The 17011-nt window shown below is 36.1% G+C and overlaps 1 protein-coding gene across 2 annotated transcripts; it reads right to left on the bottom strand.

The window, feature by feature from the left end:
* Window positions 1-1256: 1256 nt before the first annotated feature.
* On the bottom strand, window positions 1257-12959 carry LOC113356443 (protein CHROMATIN REMODELING 24-like). 2 transcript variants are annotated; one of them, XM_026599581.1, is made up of 21 exons: window positions 12579-12959; window positions 11499-12457; window positions 10906-11036; window positions 10727-10781; window positions 9486-9614; window positions 7981-8088; window positions 7778-7833; window positions 7613-7703; window positions 7094-7231; window positions 6922-6999; window positions 6167-6376; window positions 6013-6084; window positions 5226-5306; window positions 5023-5141; window positions 4384-4495; window positions 4128-4196; window positions 3937-4031; window positions 2901-3020; window positions 2299-2364; window positions 2065-2194; window positions 1257-1661 (listed from the first exon to the last, which is right to left on the bottom strand). In XM_026599581.1, exons 1-21 carry the CDS (start codon window positions 12703-12705, stop codon window positions 1500-1502), a joined length of 3108 nt encoding a protein of 1035 aa, XP_026455366.1. In that variant the 5' UTR covers window positions 12706-12959; the 3' UTR covers window positions 1257-1499. The 2 variants fall into 2 exon arrangements, with proteins under 2 accessions (XP_026455366.1, XP_026455365.1); XM_026599580.1 differs by having other exon boundaries at window positions 11499-12469; window positions 12579-12958.
* Between the last annotated feature and the right edge of the window lie 4052 nt (window positions 12960-17011).

Here is a 17011-nt window from a genome sequence, read left to right as displayed (position 1 = left end):
AATACAGTTTGGAGCCTCGTATTCGAAAATTACACACAACAGTTCACAAATATTCATCAAAGAACAGCTTTTGCTATAAAGGGTAGGCTTGGAGTAATAAAAAAGGGGGTGAGGGTTTTCGTTCGTTACCAGAAAGAAATTTATATTGCCCATAACCGATCTCCATTATGGACAGTTGAGAGGCTTGTAAGCAGTTTATCTTTTTACTCAGACCACTTGGTTATATTTTTCAACAAAAACACTTACCAACTTATGATTTTTTATTTTTGGTGTAGGAGCGATATGCAAATGGGAAATACGCTCGAGATACAGGAAAAGAATTCATGTTTTATCAATGCTACCTAATCATGAAGGCTAACATCCCGGAATTTAACACGATACAACCACCACCAAATCATCCTCAAGATGGAGCGGAAGATTAAAAAAAATCGCATCAACGACATGATAGTAGTGGTTTTGTGGGCATACCTCTATGTAAACCCTCACGAGACAAAACTCGTCCGTTATTGCCACATAACGGTTTAAATGCTTGACGCACCTACTATGTATTGCCTAGCATTCGCCGAAATTTATCTAAGAATAAGATTCAATAATCGTTTAGAGGCCTTTATTCATTCAATACATGTAGCCCTTAGGTTAATATCAAATTATTTATAATGGTGTATGTTTATACACACATAACTTGTCATATAACCTGCAAGTGTAAACTGGGTGTAGAAAAAAAAGGTCAAACAAATATATACCCAGCGCGCAAGTTGTAACCGCGTACTGGAAATAAGCAGTTTGAATCAGCGTGGCACGCTGTTTGCAACCGCGTGCGGAAGAATATTTCCAAAGAATATTCTTTTATATGCGGTTAGGAACCGCGTTTGGTGATTTTTCCACACACAGTTTCAAATCGCGTCCCCGGATTACTTCCATCTTGGATCCAGGCAACACGCAGTACTCTCTGGAAAGCAAGGCTACTATTCATCCATAAACGACACTTCTACAGGAAAATCTTAGATCTTGGATCCCATTAGAGCCAGCCTAAGGAGGTCTATCATATGGGTAGAAACGGTTGAGATGAAGTTTCACTCATTTTATGGGTTTTCTTTGCAGTTTAGGTGGCCAAAAAATTCAACACATTACATGGACATAATCACATGATATTCATGGTGACAATCGTTTGTTATCATCGGAAATTGTACCAAAATCACGGTCAGAAAACGGCAAACGACACAAATGTCAAACATAATAAACCGTTGCCGGCACTATGAATATTGTCAGTTGCCGTCTTTACTAATAAACCGTTCGACTTTTTACTAGTAACAAACTTCACTTAAAAGAGCATTGTAATATCTAATAGATAAATTAGATTTTGCGGACTGCTCAAGTGACATTCAATGTGTCCAAAATAAACATATCCAGGCTACAGAAACAAGCTCTTCTGAATGCCCTGGTTCTAAAAAGTTTTGGTTTTCATGTGTTCTATAGTCTATACCTTATACCAATAACCTCTATACAGATACTCTTTGAAAACCATCAGAGAGATCATCCAAGTCGATGACTTCTTTTTTGTTGCTTTCTTTTGCCATCTTAATCTTATCCAACTCCAAATTCAGATCAACGATCTGTCGCTCTATTTTCTGTCCCTTATCTGGCAGCTTTGAGATTATACCCTGGAAAAACATTTTCAGTCAAGCAAAAAACAAAACATGTCAGTGTGATAACACTGGTTTTTACAGCGCATATAGGAAGTTGGCAAGTTATCTCAAACTGCCATTAAAACTGAGCATTTTTTAAAGAACCACACATATTTTAGTAAACTGACAGTCAGACCACTTCTTCATCGATCTATATTAAATGATGACAATAAGATGAACTGGTGACTTAGGAGCACACTTCCCCCAAATACATTAACGTTGAGCTAGTAGTTTTTCATTAACTAAAAGTTAAAAATCAACAAGGTCAAGGTTTGTCAAAGAGCAAGTTTTCCAAAAAAAACTTAATAATGTAAGTTGATGAATCTCTAAAATCTTAACTGATGCCAGTTTTCAACAATTAGCAGTGAAGGTATCATACCTTATTCGACAATGTTTGATTTAGACGATTGATTCTGTCCTTAATTTCTGACTCCGTAGGACTTTTAACAGCTGCAGGTGAATTTTTCCGCGTCACTTTAACGTCTTTCGGATTGAACGCAAACTCTGGCCTGTAAATATAGAGGAATCAATTCTTTCATTTCAGTAATACTGTTTTCTTCAAAATATACAGGGATTACGTATCAGAATACATTTGTAAAAGCAAGGATCTTACTTATCAATGTTGTGCTCCAATGAAGAAATTGAAGAGGTTGTCCCCACAAAATAAGTTTCATTACTCCTGTACTCTCGAACAGGTGGAAACAAAGATTAGATTTCATATTAGAGAATGAATTTCAAAATTTAATGACGAAGTTGCCATTGCTTCTAATATCAGATTTATCCAGGTTGAGTCATAATAGTATCAGCAGGGGATCATATCAGGTCGTAATTGAAACACTAGCCACATGAACCACATCCGACTCAAGCAATACTTGACCAATTGAAAGGCTCAAGGCAAGTAAACCCTGACTCTCTTTCTTTTGGCAAACTTCAGAGGGGCAGCAACTCATTTAATAAGAACAGTCTTGCTCTATACATTTCCATTATATTAAAAATCAAAAGTCGCAACATTAGAAGTACGGGATACATATAAAAATCTCATAAGGGAGAGGAAGCGAACACATGGGCACAAATGTAGAACACACACCGAGCCATCAAAACTTTGCTAGCTACATGCGTAGATGGTAAAATCTATAATACATATTCACAATACAGACATAATAAGAAGAAAATACATAATCACAATACAGGTATAAGAGAAAAAGAATTTCCTACCTGGGCACCTCAACATCTTCTGGTACAGGTGCTGTCTTGGAGAAAAGTAAACTGTGGTGGCTAACTCCAGCTATTCCTTGAGACTCGAGAAACTTTATATGGTCTTTCAAAGAGTCGCTCCTATAAGGATAAGAAAATTAGCATATTCTCTATATTGAATAAAAAATGAGCTTAACTGCATAACGAAGGACCATGTCCCAACTCCCATCGACTGAAGCACTAAATTATCTATTTTTAAAGAGTAGTGTGATCATGTAAAGCACACAGCTAACTGAAAGGAACAAAGAATTGCATTCGACTGAAGCACTAAATTATCTATATTTAAAGAGTAGTGTGATCATGTAAAGCACACACCTAACTGAAAGGAACAAAGAATTGCATTACTCATTGAGTCGAGAAAGGCTGATAGATACTACATAATATTATAAGAACGGTATGTTTGTGACAACTGCCTCACAAATTTACAGCCCAGATATGTGTCACCAATTACCCATAAAAACAGATTCGCACTCTATGGTAGCAAGCCAAGAGCCAGTCTCATAAAGTCAAGTAAGCAGGCAATGACTGAGGCAACCTCTGCCAATGCTGATTTCTGCAGTGCAGAACAAGGTAGCAACGGCAATGAAATTTCAGTTCTAATGTTGAAATTTTAGTTTAGATTCGCACTCTGCCAATTATTCATTCCAGACGATGCCAGATTCATAGTGATCCCAGTGTTACTTAAAGTTTGAAACTGTCAATAAATTCAAAAAGAGTTTCTTATAGGCATGTTATCATAGAAGAAAGTGTGAGAAACAGTTATTATAAACATAGTGGGACATGGCTGACTCTAAACCTCAGTGGGTGGAGAAGTGATCCCTCAACCCAGCATACTTTGCATATGTAAATACCCTGGTGCCCTGATATCTTGTTCAATACTTTATTATGTTTAAAGCAGGTAAGGACTGCAACTACATCTAAATTTCAAGCATGTGGCCTATGCTGTCGAATATTAAGAAATGATCTGAATAAATAGTGTAAAAGCCAGAGTAATTACATTTGATGCTGGGAATCATGCTCTTCAAGCAACTGTTGTTGAGTAAGTGAAACATCAAATCCCTGCTTCGGGAGACTGAAAAGGTCTTGTAGATCCTACATGTTTTTAGCAGATATGTTAACCTATTGCGTATGTCTTAAAAGAAAACTTCAATGCAAAAGGAAGTAGAGAAATGGGAAGTCTATACTTACATGCCGACTGAAGTATCGCGTTTGTTCTTTGTGCTCTGTCGCAGATTTCATTAAAGCTCCCTTGAATACCTAAACAACACGAGCAAATACTAATAATAAGCAATATTATAATTACTGACAACTGATAGTTCATCCCGCTTCAAATTACTTAGCAATGACCTGCGTGTATTCTCCCTACAACGTACGTGTTGGACAACAACCAAACAACAAGTACACATTTGAGGCACAATTAAGTATCGGCTAAGAAGTTAATGACCTGCATTTTGTATATTTTCTCTTCTATGGTGCCACACGTCATAAGGCGGTAGACAATGACATCTTTCTTCTGGCCAATTCGGTATGCACGGTCGACACTTTGGTTGTCCGTGCTGCAAAATAACCAACAGCATACCAAAGACTTGCGTCAGGTTTCCAAGAATTCATGACACAACCATAAATACGCATCTCTATGCCAGTAGATTAGTGGTGTAGTTGAGAGAAAGCTTGTGAAGCAGATCTTTACATTAATGGCAATGAGTACAAATAGAAAATAATGAATTAGTGTTTCATGCCTCAAATTACTTGTGGGTGGTACTGGTTAAAGATCATGTTTACAATAAGAATTTTGCAACAGTTTAGCTTTGACTATATGTTCAACTTGCTATTCTACACAGGTTGTTTGGCTGTAAGGATGCTGCATTTGCTTTTATATTCTTCTTTATCAAGGATCGTGAAGCGTGATGATATTTATATACATGAGGTTTCCTCATTGCTAATCTGGATGAATGGATGTGTTGTGAGGAAGCTTTCCTTATTTCACTGTTATAGGCTTAATTACTAACATCACAAACGACCAATTTAATTAGAAGAACCTATTTAAATACCCATAAATAACAAAACTCTGCTAAGATTTCACCTTGGGTTCCACGCGGGATCAACCACAATAACACGGTCTGCTTTTGTAAGGGTGAGACCAAGACCACCAACTTGAGACGTTAAAAGAAATATTGGAGCTCCACGACCTTCTTGAAAATCCTAGAGACAGAACAAAGGAGAACGATAAGAGAAAAATTTAGAAGTCACAAAATGTTGTAGCATGTAGGCAGAATAAATACTCACGTTCACTATCTTCTGTCTGTCAACAGCTTTTGTAGTACCGTCAATTCGCAAGAAATTGTAACCTATAGCGAGTATGGCGTCCTAAGCAAAACAAATGTCATTCAGTAATCAATTCATGTGACTAAGCATTAATTATAAGTTCAAGCAGGAGCGAGAGAATCACTCTAGACTCTAGATATCAAATTAAAAATGAGATGAGTATTAAATTTATAAAAGAATAAAAAAACTAAAGTGACTAGAAAAAAAGAATAGTAAAATAGGATAAATAATAACACTAGGCTGCTTTTAATAAAGAACATATAAGAGGGTGTGAAGACTTCAAACTTTAAACCAACCAGCTTCCTTCATAGGTCCCACTGATGCCTAGCGTCAAGATATTAGCAGACTTCGCAGACAGCTTTTCAGGTGTTTACTATCTATCCTTAGTGTAAATTCTTTCCTCTAATCTCAAGCAGCGACATGCTTCTTTTGCTTGTCTCGCAACTTGATAAAGAGTGTCTGTCTCATAAGGGCTTTATGTCATTTTAAAAAGTTCCAAACAAAAGGAAGTTGATATTTTAATTTTGCACTTGTGCTTTCAAGAGTATTCTGGTTCTTAGCCTAGTTCACTACTACAGATGACTGACCCTGGACTTCGTATCTTCATAATGACTGTATAGGTAATATTAGCATCATTTGCTCCCAAGTTTCAAATAATTATGCATATTTTATTTTGCCATTAGAAGCTATAAATTTTATTTGTGAACATAAGAACAGGAAAATCCACAGAGAGAGATGATAGAATTACCTGAACAAGGTTTAACATCTTGCGAGTTTGGGAAAAGATCAGAACATTATGACCCTTCGGAATCAAGTTCTCCTACGAAGTAGCAAGACGGATATCAGATTTAAGTGACTATAAAGATATTCTCGAGAATTAGTTCGATAAGGCAATCTCTAACCAGTAAAGTTACAATAAAAGATATCTTGCAGGAGATCATGTCATTTATCTTTTCAGCATCTTCAATATCGGACCCATGTTTTAACTGCGAGATAATTCGTTCAGCCAAGCCCATTTCCTCCTGATTAGTTGTAGGGTCAATCCCTTCCAGTACATCTTCTGCAGCTCTTTTTGTCAAAAGTAAAGGATGGTCGCATATTTTTTTCAATAACTGGTTCAGAAAATGTGATCATAACTAAGGTTAGACGTTAAGAACAAAAAACTGTTCCAACTAGAATCCAGAACTCATACCAAGTAACAGCTAAAACTTCTGAAATTGCGGCACCAGAAATATGTTATTCGGTAAATACATTTTGCATCACCAGTTGAAAGTCAGCTTTATTTTTAATTAGAAGTAGCAAGTATAATGATCATAGTTATGAAGTGGATAACTGAAGAAATGTAAAGCAGGTTAAGTAGTTCAGAACTACTGACGAGTGGTGGAGACAGGAGACCAGCAAATAAAAACATGGGAGCATAACCTATTAGTTGCAAAATAAAAAAGGAGACCTAGAACCTAGGAAAAGCACTGCTTCAGTGGGCATAATGATTGTGATTACTGCTAACTTGTTCCTTCAGAAAAATATACATCGATCTTGGTGCCATTTACAAAAGGATTACAGCTGGAAGTTAAAGCAAAAGATAATGCATCCACATAAGGTAATGCCTTGAGAACAATAATCTTGAAAAGGTAATATAAATGCACAGAATCACTACCGTTATTGCAGCCAATGGGGACCCATCAAATGATGACAGAACTACCTCACTACTCAAAAAAGCTTCGTACAGTTGCCGCTGAATCAAACAAACAGCAATAGATATTACATTTAAGAAATATAAAAGGGTGAAAATTGAAAGAGAACGATGAATTAATTCAAAACAGGATCACCTGACAGTGGGTTAACTTTAACCAAACAATGATCTCATTCTTCTCTGAAAGTTTGGCATTTTGTGATGTTCCATTTTCGAAGGACACTTCACTTTTCATGCGACGCAAGAAATATGGTTCAATCCGTTCTCTTAACTCCTGAAAAACATCTGGCATATGTTATGTTTCATATGGTTCTAAATTTAAATTGATACACTGCTCTTCTACTTTTGCATCTTGCTTTGCAGTAAAGTTATCAGTGCACCCACTACCTTAGTATATAGGCACATGCTACCTTATTCCAGAATATATGATCTAAGTGAAAGCATTTAGGACTTGTTAGTTTCCCAAGATAACAGAGGAAATAGGTCAATGGTAAGTACATGACAACCACTTGGCCCTTCAATTAAATGTAACGCAGATAAGGATGCAGAGGACGGTATTTTGTATTTGATACTCTACATAAAGAAAAATGTGGGTGACATCTTTTCTCGTGCTATACTAGGAAAAAGAACACAACAAGAAAGTCAACGTCAGTACCTTCGCAACTGTAGAACCAATACGCTTTTCTCTATCTGTTGCATTTTTCTCATTTCCACGGAGAATTTTAGCCTCATACCGTTCCTTGAACCTGGCAAACATAAAATGTCAATACCAACAGAAGATCTCAATGCATTAAATCAGGAACTTGAGAAGATATATTACTCTTTCTTGTCACCCAAAAGTTGAGGGGAGCAGACGCTAAACAAGGCCCATAACTCCTGATTGATAATGACACGGAACCACATTGTTAATCACAGCTATCTAGCGAAGAATGCTAACAGTGGTTTTAGGGGGAAAAATAATTTAAATATGATATGAATTCAATGAGGGATTATAGCTCTACAGTTAGTAAAGAAAGGCTTTACCTTCAGATTGTTTTGTATTGGTGTGCCACTAATAACAATGCGATGAGGACAAGGTATCTCAAGTAAACTTTTAGCTCTTTGTGTACAGGGGTTCTTGATGATATGCCCCTAAGGTAATAACATTATCAAAGAAAATGAGTTAAATAACTGAAAAAATTGTCATGCGAAGAAAGAACCACTCTGCAAACAAAATAAAATAATTATCAAACATACTTAATGGACTATATAGATACAAGAACAAACAAAGCAACATAGAAAGATATACATGTTAGCAGACCAGCAGTAGGTTTTCTTGGTACTGGTTTTTCACAAGAACTATTGCTATGAGGTATAAACGACAAAACAACTAAATTCAAGCATAGTTTTGCACCAGACAAAGTGTTCCCCACTTGGATGAACCCTCAAATAAGCATTATAAGTTAAAAATGAAATATAAATGATTCACATTATCTGTCTTAACCCTGTCAGGTAGGAGGATTCAGCAATAGCTTTCACAAGTTATGCTCACTCAAAAATGAGTCAAAAACATAGGAGAAGCGTCAAACAGCCCTTATCCAACCAAATAAATAACAGGTAACATTAGAAAATGAAAAGAGTTAATTACTGGATAGGGGTTTCAGAAAAGTGTTTCACATGCACCACTGGAACCCAGCTACTGCATGTGAACCATTCACTATTGGAATGATTTGGACTACAATAATAGCTGTCAAAGGGGTCAAAGACAGGTTTCTCAGTCCACAGTTTTTATACTGTTTTAGGCAATCATGTATATGCTGTAATTAATCCAGGGCTGCTTTCATAAAAATGTTCTCCTCGCCAAATATATCCAGGAATCAGCAAATTTCAAGGTTTCTAACCCCATTATACACAGATACAGATGAACAGTTGTTTCAGACATGTGGATCGTTGATTTATAACCAATTTTGGGGAAACTTGAAATTATATTATGAGGCGGATTATCTAACTGATGAGGAATATTGAAAACCTCAGCAGTCAGATCAGTTTTACCAATTGTCCTGCTGGCCTCTGTACACACTGAACTTCAATTGGTTTACGCAGCCTCCTAGTCATTAATATATTAAACCGCTTCTGTGTGCCGCACACAGAGAGCTGGTGAGTGCAAAGTTCTAGTTATATATGAGCATTTATTCAGACATAGATTCTTATTGAACTTACACAAGGTTAGATGTTGCACATAGGAGAAGGACATCTCACCGGAAGGAGGCCTTTAATGATCTCACTTTAGGATGGCATCCATCCTAATGTTGGAAACCAAACTGACCGAGAAAACACAAATTTTAAATCCGTAATACTGTAACCCTATTGTTCGAGAACCAACAAAACATCTATCCTAATGCTGTAATTTGTACAGTCAAGCTTAGACGTTTTTATAATGTAGAAATCAACATTAAATAAATTAGAAGCACGGTACAGTAAATTTGAAAATGACGTAACATGTGATCATACTAAACTACCAAGCAACTACCAGCAAATAATGAATGTACCTCATCAAGTATTACATAATCCCAGATGATGCTCTCTTCACTTTCTTCATCGTTATAGCTCCCGCCACCTCTTAAGGATTTTGAGTTGTTTCTTACAATATCGTATGTCGTGAGAAGAATACCTGAATTCTGTAGAGCATAAGATATTATCATGATTTTAGAATGAAGTTCAACAGGGGATATCTATATAAAGTAGGATATTAGGAACGGATTTCATTGTACAAGTTAGCCACGAGAAATAACATGAAGTTGTTTCATGTCCACAAGCCTGAACTTATTCCAGTGGGGTTCCATGGAGACATCATGTCTATACAGTACTGAGTTACCACTTAAAAGAATCTATTCTTATAACATATAACCACCAAAAAAATTGTGAAGTTCGCTAGTTAAAATATCCCCAAACATGAATAAGATCGTACAATTAATAGGTGCACAACAGCACCTATGCGTGTTGTCAAACTGCAGTTAGCTTGCTTATCATCTTTCTTTGGGACTCAAGTTATATCAGCAGGAAGAAATAAACAGTTTAGAATGGCTCATTTGTAGACTTTGACTTGGCAAGCATGTAAGTGGTAGGTGCTAGGTACACATGCATCTTTATGTTAAACTGTATAGAACCAGAAGCTAAGTAGGATTCCTACAACAAGATGATCGTAGTTCACATGTCTGTAAACTAAGTTCCCAATTTCCAAATTCAAATACTGAGTCAATAAAAATAAAAAATATCCAAACTCAATTAGCAGAATTCTTTTGTTTCAATGAAGTCCCTTCTTGAGTTTCCTTTTAAAAGATGTAGTACAGAAAGGCAAGATAATCCATGTTTGAGAGATGTCGTATAGAAAGGCAAGATTGTCCCGTTGAACATCTTAACCACTATAAAAGCTCACAATAAACATGACCCATAAGCAACCCTCTCTACCAATCTATATTTTCTCTTCTCAGACAAAATTCAACTTGACAAGATAGTCTGTCTTTGAAATCGTGTTATCAAAGCAAGTCCTCTTTGACTCGCCGGGGACATCTCACACATATCCATATCAAGACAGAAAAATTGACATAACAGGAATAATCTGACCTATAGAATTCATCACTCACCAGTCACCGCTATAGTTTTACTCAGCTTTCTCAGGCAGATAGCAGATTCTTGGTTTTAGTCCATGTTTTTGTCTTAATTGCCAGTGAGTTCAAACTTCAAAAAAAAAAAAAAAGGAGAGAGATAGATAGATAAACCAATGTGATACCTGCAGTACATACTGAAGCTCGTAATCGCGGAGCTTCAACGAAGTTGAATAATAACTGGATGCAAGGACAGGCAAGCAGTTAAAAATTTTACAAAATGATATGTGGAGTTACAAGCAGTGCGGGAGTGCAATGATAATAAAGAAGACAAATAGATAGTGGCAAAGAGCTTCAGACTTACTCTTTTGTCTTCCTAGAAAGACCCACAACCGACAGCTCTTTGATCCAATGAGGAATAAGTGTTTTAGGGGCTACAACCAAAACCCTTTTAATCAAGCGTGAGTTGAAGAGTCCTGCTAAATAACTGCATATCTGAAAGAAAGCGGCAGTAGATTTTAAAAGGCAGGAAAAAGGGAACAAACAAACTAACGAATAAGTGAACTTCGGAAATGGTCAAACATAGCCGATATCAAACAGAAAGAGTTACATTTTCCTTTCTGAAATGTTAAAGAATAATTCTTTAGGGCATGAATTGAAAGTATTCTAACATTCACTTATAATAATAAGATTATCAACGAAATAACCTATCAAGCACACATGCAGATTTCATCCACTTTTCAAAAAAAAATCTATGCACTTAATGATAAATGGTAATGTGTGACGCATGATCTGAAACATCCAAGTTGTATTGTAACCTACTTCCAAACAACAGTACTTAGCCATCATTGCATGTTTAACATATTGTTCATAGACAATCATATGGCGCCCAAAATAGATTATCACGACAGTTTTATCAAGTTATTAGATAGAGCAAACTGGGGCATAGAGTTTTACCTGCATAGTTTTCCCCAAGCCCATGTCATCTCCTAAAATCCCACCAGTCCCCCGACAATGAAGAGACCACAACCATTTCAAACCAACTAGTTGATGTGGATACAACTTCTTCGCAATTTCACCAGGAAGGGTGAAATTTGATGTCTTCCAACTCAAAATAAAAGGATCTCCGTGCACATAAGTTTCTGCAGACGAATCAGACGGAACGCTTTTATCTAAAACATCATGATATTCATCCTCATCGTCATCAGAGATAAAATTAGTCTCACGCTCTTCCTTAACAAAACCAGTAGCTCTTGTCTGTGGTACTATTTCTCGCAACTTGTTTGATGCTTTATTGCTTATAACAATACAGTCATCATCACTATCATCTTCTCCACCCGAAACTTTAAAACCAGCAGTTTCATCCATTTTGAGACTATCTTTCTTCTGTTGAATATCTTCATTCTTTACAAAACTAATCCTAGATAGAGAATGAACCTTTTCCAATAAGCTATTGGGAGGCACATCAGGCGAATTAGAAAATGAAGAACCAGCACTTCCAAACTCAGGGTCAACATTTCCATTTGCAGTCTGGTCTTGTACTTTTTGGGTTAGGGTATTATTGGTAAAACGAAGAGATGAAGTTTGAAGTTGAGAAGCAATACTTGTATAAGAGATATCTTCATCCACGTTACCACCATCACCACCACCACCACCAGTGGCAACAACTTTCCTTGTGGGCTTCTCCATAGATAAAAAATCAAGTTTAGAACTCAACTCATCAACAATATCTCTAATTCTAGGTGGAGGTGAATCGAAAGCATCCATGATTCCACCAAAACTAGGTCCTTCCCCATCATCAAATCCTGCTACTGGATTACTGCTATCATCATCATCATCGCCTTCTTTAGATGAGAATTTACATAAGCGGCGTCTACCTTGTACTTTCACCTTCTGCGGTTTCGAGTCTTCTTCTTCTGCTGTCATTTCTAAAGAATTAAAAAAGGCACAAAAAATCAGAAAAAAAATCAACAAAAACGAAAGAAAAAAAAAAACTGGGTCACAAACGGAAAAGATCAAAATGAGAGAGAAGGTTACCTGGTGGATTAGAAGGGGCTTCTTCTTCATATGATGATGGATGTGGTTGTTGACGATGAAGAGGCTTCCTGAGGCTCTGATTGAGTCGGTCATTGAGGCTAAGAGGAGGTTTATGCTTCTCCGCCATTGATGAAATCTGTCACTCACTCTTTCGCTAGTTCTCTTTCACTCTCTTTATGGTCAGATGAGCGAAAGAGGGATTTAGGTTTTTCTCGTCGTCTCTCTGTATTCTAGAACTTTACCTTTCAGAGGAACAAAATGAAAAAGTTAGGGCTTTTGATAGTTGATTTCCCGCTTATAAAGGCTAGGGCTTCTGCTTTTGAATTTTACTTGAACCCCGTGCATAGCCGGTAATCGGTCACTCCGTCGTTATCTTTTCCCAATGAATCATTTAAATTTGAATTATTGTAGTATCCCTTTTTATTTATTTTTCAAATTTTACTTTTTAAGAAATTTGAAAAATAATTATGACATCATGTAGTTACATAATTTCCCATATTCAACCATGGATCATTAATAGATGAGCTGTATTTATCTAAATACCCTTTTTTTTCCTTTTTTTTTTTTGTGTATATTTTAACCTGACTTGATTAGGGCAAATTAATTGGGGTATACCTAATGAGACAAAAGCCAGGTTATTTTGAAGTAAAACAGGCTACCCCTTAACTTTGTATTTTCTAAATGGCTAATATATCCTTATTTAATTAACACTAAAAATTCTGATTAGGTTAGTTAATTGAATTTAGATGAATTAATGAAGTAGATTAAAACTTATGAAATTTTGTTTTTGATTGAACTCATGTAGGAAGATTTTTGATGAATTTTTTTTTTTTTATAACTTTTTTTGCAACGGAAACGAATACATACTACCCAAACACTTCTAAAAAGGGGATTGCAAAGCTAATATATGAAATCATACTCAAAATTAAAGAAGAAATCAACACTTCCAGTTTTGAAACTATGAAAAGTCGGCAGGGTCGACGAATGAAGAACATGCCGACTATATCTGGTCGGCAAGGTCTACAGATGAATAACATGCCGACTATATCCGGTCGGCAAGGTCGGTGAATGAAGAAGATGCCGACTTTATTATTTTTGACACACAGGAGACTGTTGTAAATGTTTCACTAGTCGGCATCTTATTGATTTTTTACCTTTCCGGCTACCTTATAGTCGGCAAGGTCGACAAAAAATACCATGCCGACTATAGGATTGTTTGACATACAGAGAAAGGTGTTACAAATGCATGATTAGTCGGCAAGGTATTAATTTCATAACCTGTCGACTAAAATATAGTCGGCAAGGTACAAGGATGAATACCGTGCCGACCTTGTAAAATGCTAATTTCAAAGATGAAAAATCGGCACGATATTCAACCTAAGAAGCTGCCGACCAGCATTAGTCGGCAAGGTAGACAAAAAATACTCTGCCGACGTTTAGCAAAAATGTTGAATCATAAGGGTTTTGAGATTGGGTATGATTTTGTACCGAATCTCAAACTGAGTATGTTACTTACTCAGTTTGAGATTGGGTACAAAATCATACCCAGTCTCAAAACCCGCATTTATTTATTTGTTTATTTTGGTTTATTATTTATTTTTTTGATTTTTTTTTATTTCATCATGTAGAGATTTTAAAATCATACCCAATCTTAAAGAGATTTTGAAACTTTTTTTTTGGTAGGTTTCAGGTTTCAGCCGGCATGGTTTAAATTTGGTTGAAAATAGTTGGGACAATTTGGTCTTTAAGCATCTTTTAGACACCCCTTAACACACTACCTTGGATGGGAATAAAATGGGTATACCCCAATCTCGCCAGGTATTTTAAGTAGATAATGAAAATGAACTAGTATTTTTTAGGATAATGAAAATGAACTAGTATGTTCTTGACGCGTGAAAACGTCAACCCAACTTCCTATTGAGGCTGAACTGACTTAATATTATTATAGATATGCCAAAAACTGTAGATCCTAAAAACTTAAAATATACCCCTTAGGGATATCTGTGAAGACCCCTAAAAAGGAGGGGTATTTATTAAATTTCCATGTATTTTTATACTTTGTCCCATTAAAAAGTGGCCTATATCATCAAATAATGGGATATTTTTAAAACTACCATTTAATTGATTATTGTTAGTATAAATATATTTTTTTTCTACAAGGCAAAGGAAAAAAAACAAACAAAAACAAAGGAAAACTACTTCTTTTTCGCAAAAAAATGCAATACACGAACGAAGAATGGGAGTAACCACCATTCAAAGATGTAGTTTTTAGCCGCAAAAGCTAGCTAGAGGATGTGCAATCTTATTAGCACTTTTCTTCTTAAACTTGAATAAGACTCTGTTGACGCCTTTGACTTTGCTTCTGATTTGCAAGATTAAGGGCATGATTCTCCACAGATAAATTTTCTTCTCATCATTGAGGATTTTGGTCACTATCTCAGCATCACTCTCCATAATAATATATTTTCGCTTCTTTCTCTCAGCTAACTCGAAGGCCAACAGGATAGCTTTAGTTTCAGCTTCAAGTGGAGAATGGCAGTTATGCCCACAAGAGCCACCAACTTCAGATTTAGCTTTAGAATTCCTAGCTACAACTGCACAAGCAAGTAGTTAATATCGGTTGTATCGACCGATATTATCGGTTTTTATTGTGTGTATCGGAAAAAAACTTTACGATATCTAAAATATCGGTGATACAAGGATTGAACGGTAAAAACGCTCGTCTCGGCCGGTGCAAACTGATATACCTGGTTCACCGATACACTGATAATATCGGTAAGGATAATTTGGTAGAAAAAATTATTTAGATTTGAAAATATTTAAAAAAATTCCTTCCTCAGTACGCTTGAAAACTCAATCTGGTTCAGTAAAAAAAAATCCAAATATTTTATTTTTCGATGTAAGTTGAAATTAGCTGAAACGATAGTGAAAATTAAGGAGGGTTACTTGGGATAGATAGTGGAATGGATTAAATTTTCACAGTGAACTTTTGATCTTGACAATTAATGCATTATATGGCACCAAATTTTTTAGATTGAAAAAATTGTAATCATTTAAAATTATAGTCTTAATGATGTATAACCATTAAAAACTGATATAACCTTTTGTATAGGTGTATCGGACCCGGCCCATACGATACCGATACTAAATATTAACTACTTTATGCACAAGCACCTGAATTCGAGTAGAAAGCAGCATCAATTATTAGCTTTACCCAATGATTATCAGGTGATTCCCATTTATAATTAATCTGCACTCCATCTTTGTGATCACTAAATTGTGGAGGAATAGTTCAATAACCACACCAGGGTTATCCACATAATAATTAAACAAATACCAGGCTTCATGAATAATTCTTAGGATGACAAGCTCGACATTGTTAGAGATCTTTCCATTCCTAGCCTTCCAAATAGTCCACATGATACAACTGCCCATTCCGAAGACTTTGAAATCTTTTTTTTTTTTTGTATCCAAGTTGAGAGTAATGACTTTGTGGTGGTATTATTAGAATCTTTAAATCCCATACTGGAACCAAAGAAACAAGCTCTGGCTAGCAGACATTTGAGAAAAAAAATATGGTCCACGGTTTATGGGCATGAACCACACAGTTTGCGTTCCTGCTCTACTCCCAATAAGAATTTGCTTATATTATGCATTATGGCAATACCATCCTACAACACTCTTCAAATGAACATTTGAACTTTTGGAACCAAGTTTTTGAATTTTCAGAACAACTTCCAAGGGAAACTCGTGATGTTACTTCTAGAAGTAGATGGTATGTTTCTCTTTTGGGACTTCATAAAGGATTTCGTTGAGAATTCACCACTCGAATGTGGATCAAGAGAATTTTATCCTTAATAACCTCTTCCTCAGGTATATAGATGCTCGGAATCTTAGCTACAGTATGGTGTCGAACACTCGGTCCACAAGAGTGGTGTCACATCTGGTGGGATTTTGTAACCATAACTCATGAACTTTAGTTGCAGTGCACTGAGTATTAAGCTTTACAGGAACATGAGTGTTAGAATCTAGTACCCAAGGATCTTGGAAGATAAATGTTCTCCCCATTATCCACCGCCCATAAAAACTTGTCTTTCATACCTTTTTGCACTATAGAATTGCTTTCCTAGTAGAGTTACTTCTCCCTGTATATCTGACCTCCAAAAGCTTGAGTTTCTGCAGTACTTGACCACCATAATTTAGACCCAGAGACAATCCGGCTGCTCAATAAATTTCCAAATTAATTTAGCAATTTGAGCTCTATTGATATCCTGCAAGTCTCTATACCCAAGTCATTATTCTCATTGTCCTCAAGAAAGATCTCCCAATTGATAAAGTGCATTTTCCTAGTGTTATAATTGTGACTCCACCCAAAGTTTCTTATGATTCTATGGAGTTTCTTTAGAATTCCTTTGGGAAAAATTGAAGTTGAC

Source organism: Papaver somniferum, chromosome 3, assembly GCF_003573695.1.
Source record: "Papaver somniferum cultivar HN1 chromosome 3, ASM357369v1, whole genome shotgun sequence".
Lineage (NCBI taxonomy): Eukaryota > Viridiplantae > Streptophyta > Magnoliopsida > Ranunculales > Papaveraceae > Papaver > Papaver somniferum.
The sequence above is the reverse complement of the archived record's forward strand: the minus strand, read 5'-3'. Positions and strand labels throughout refer to the sequence as shown.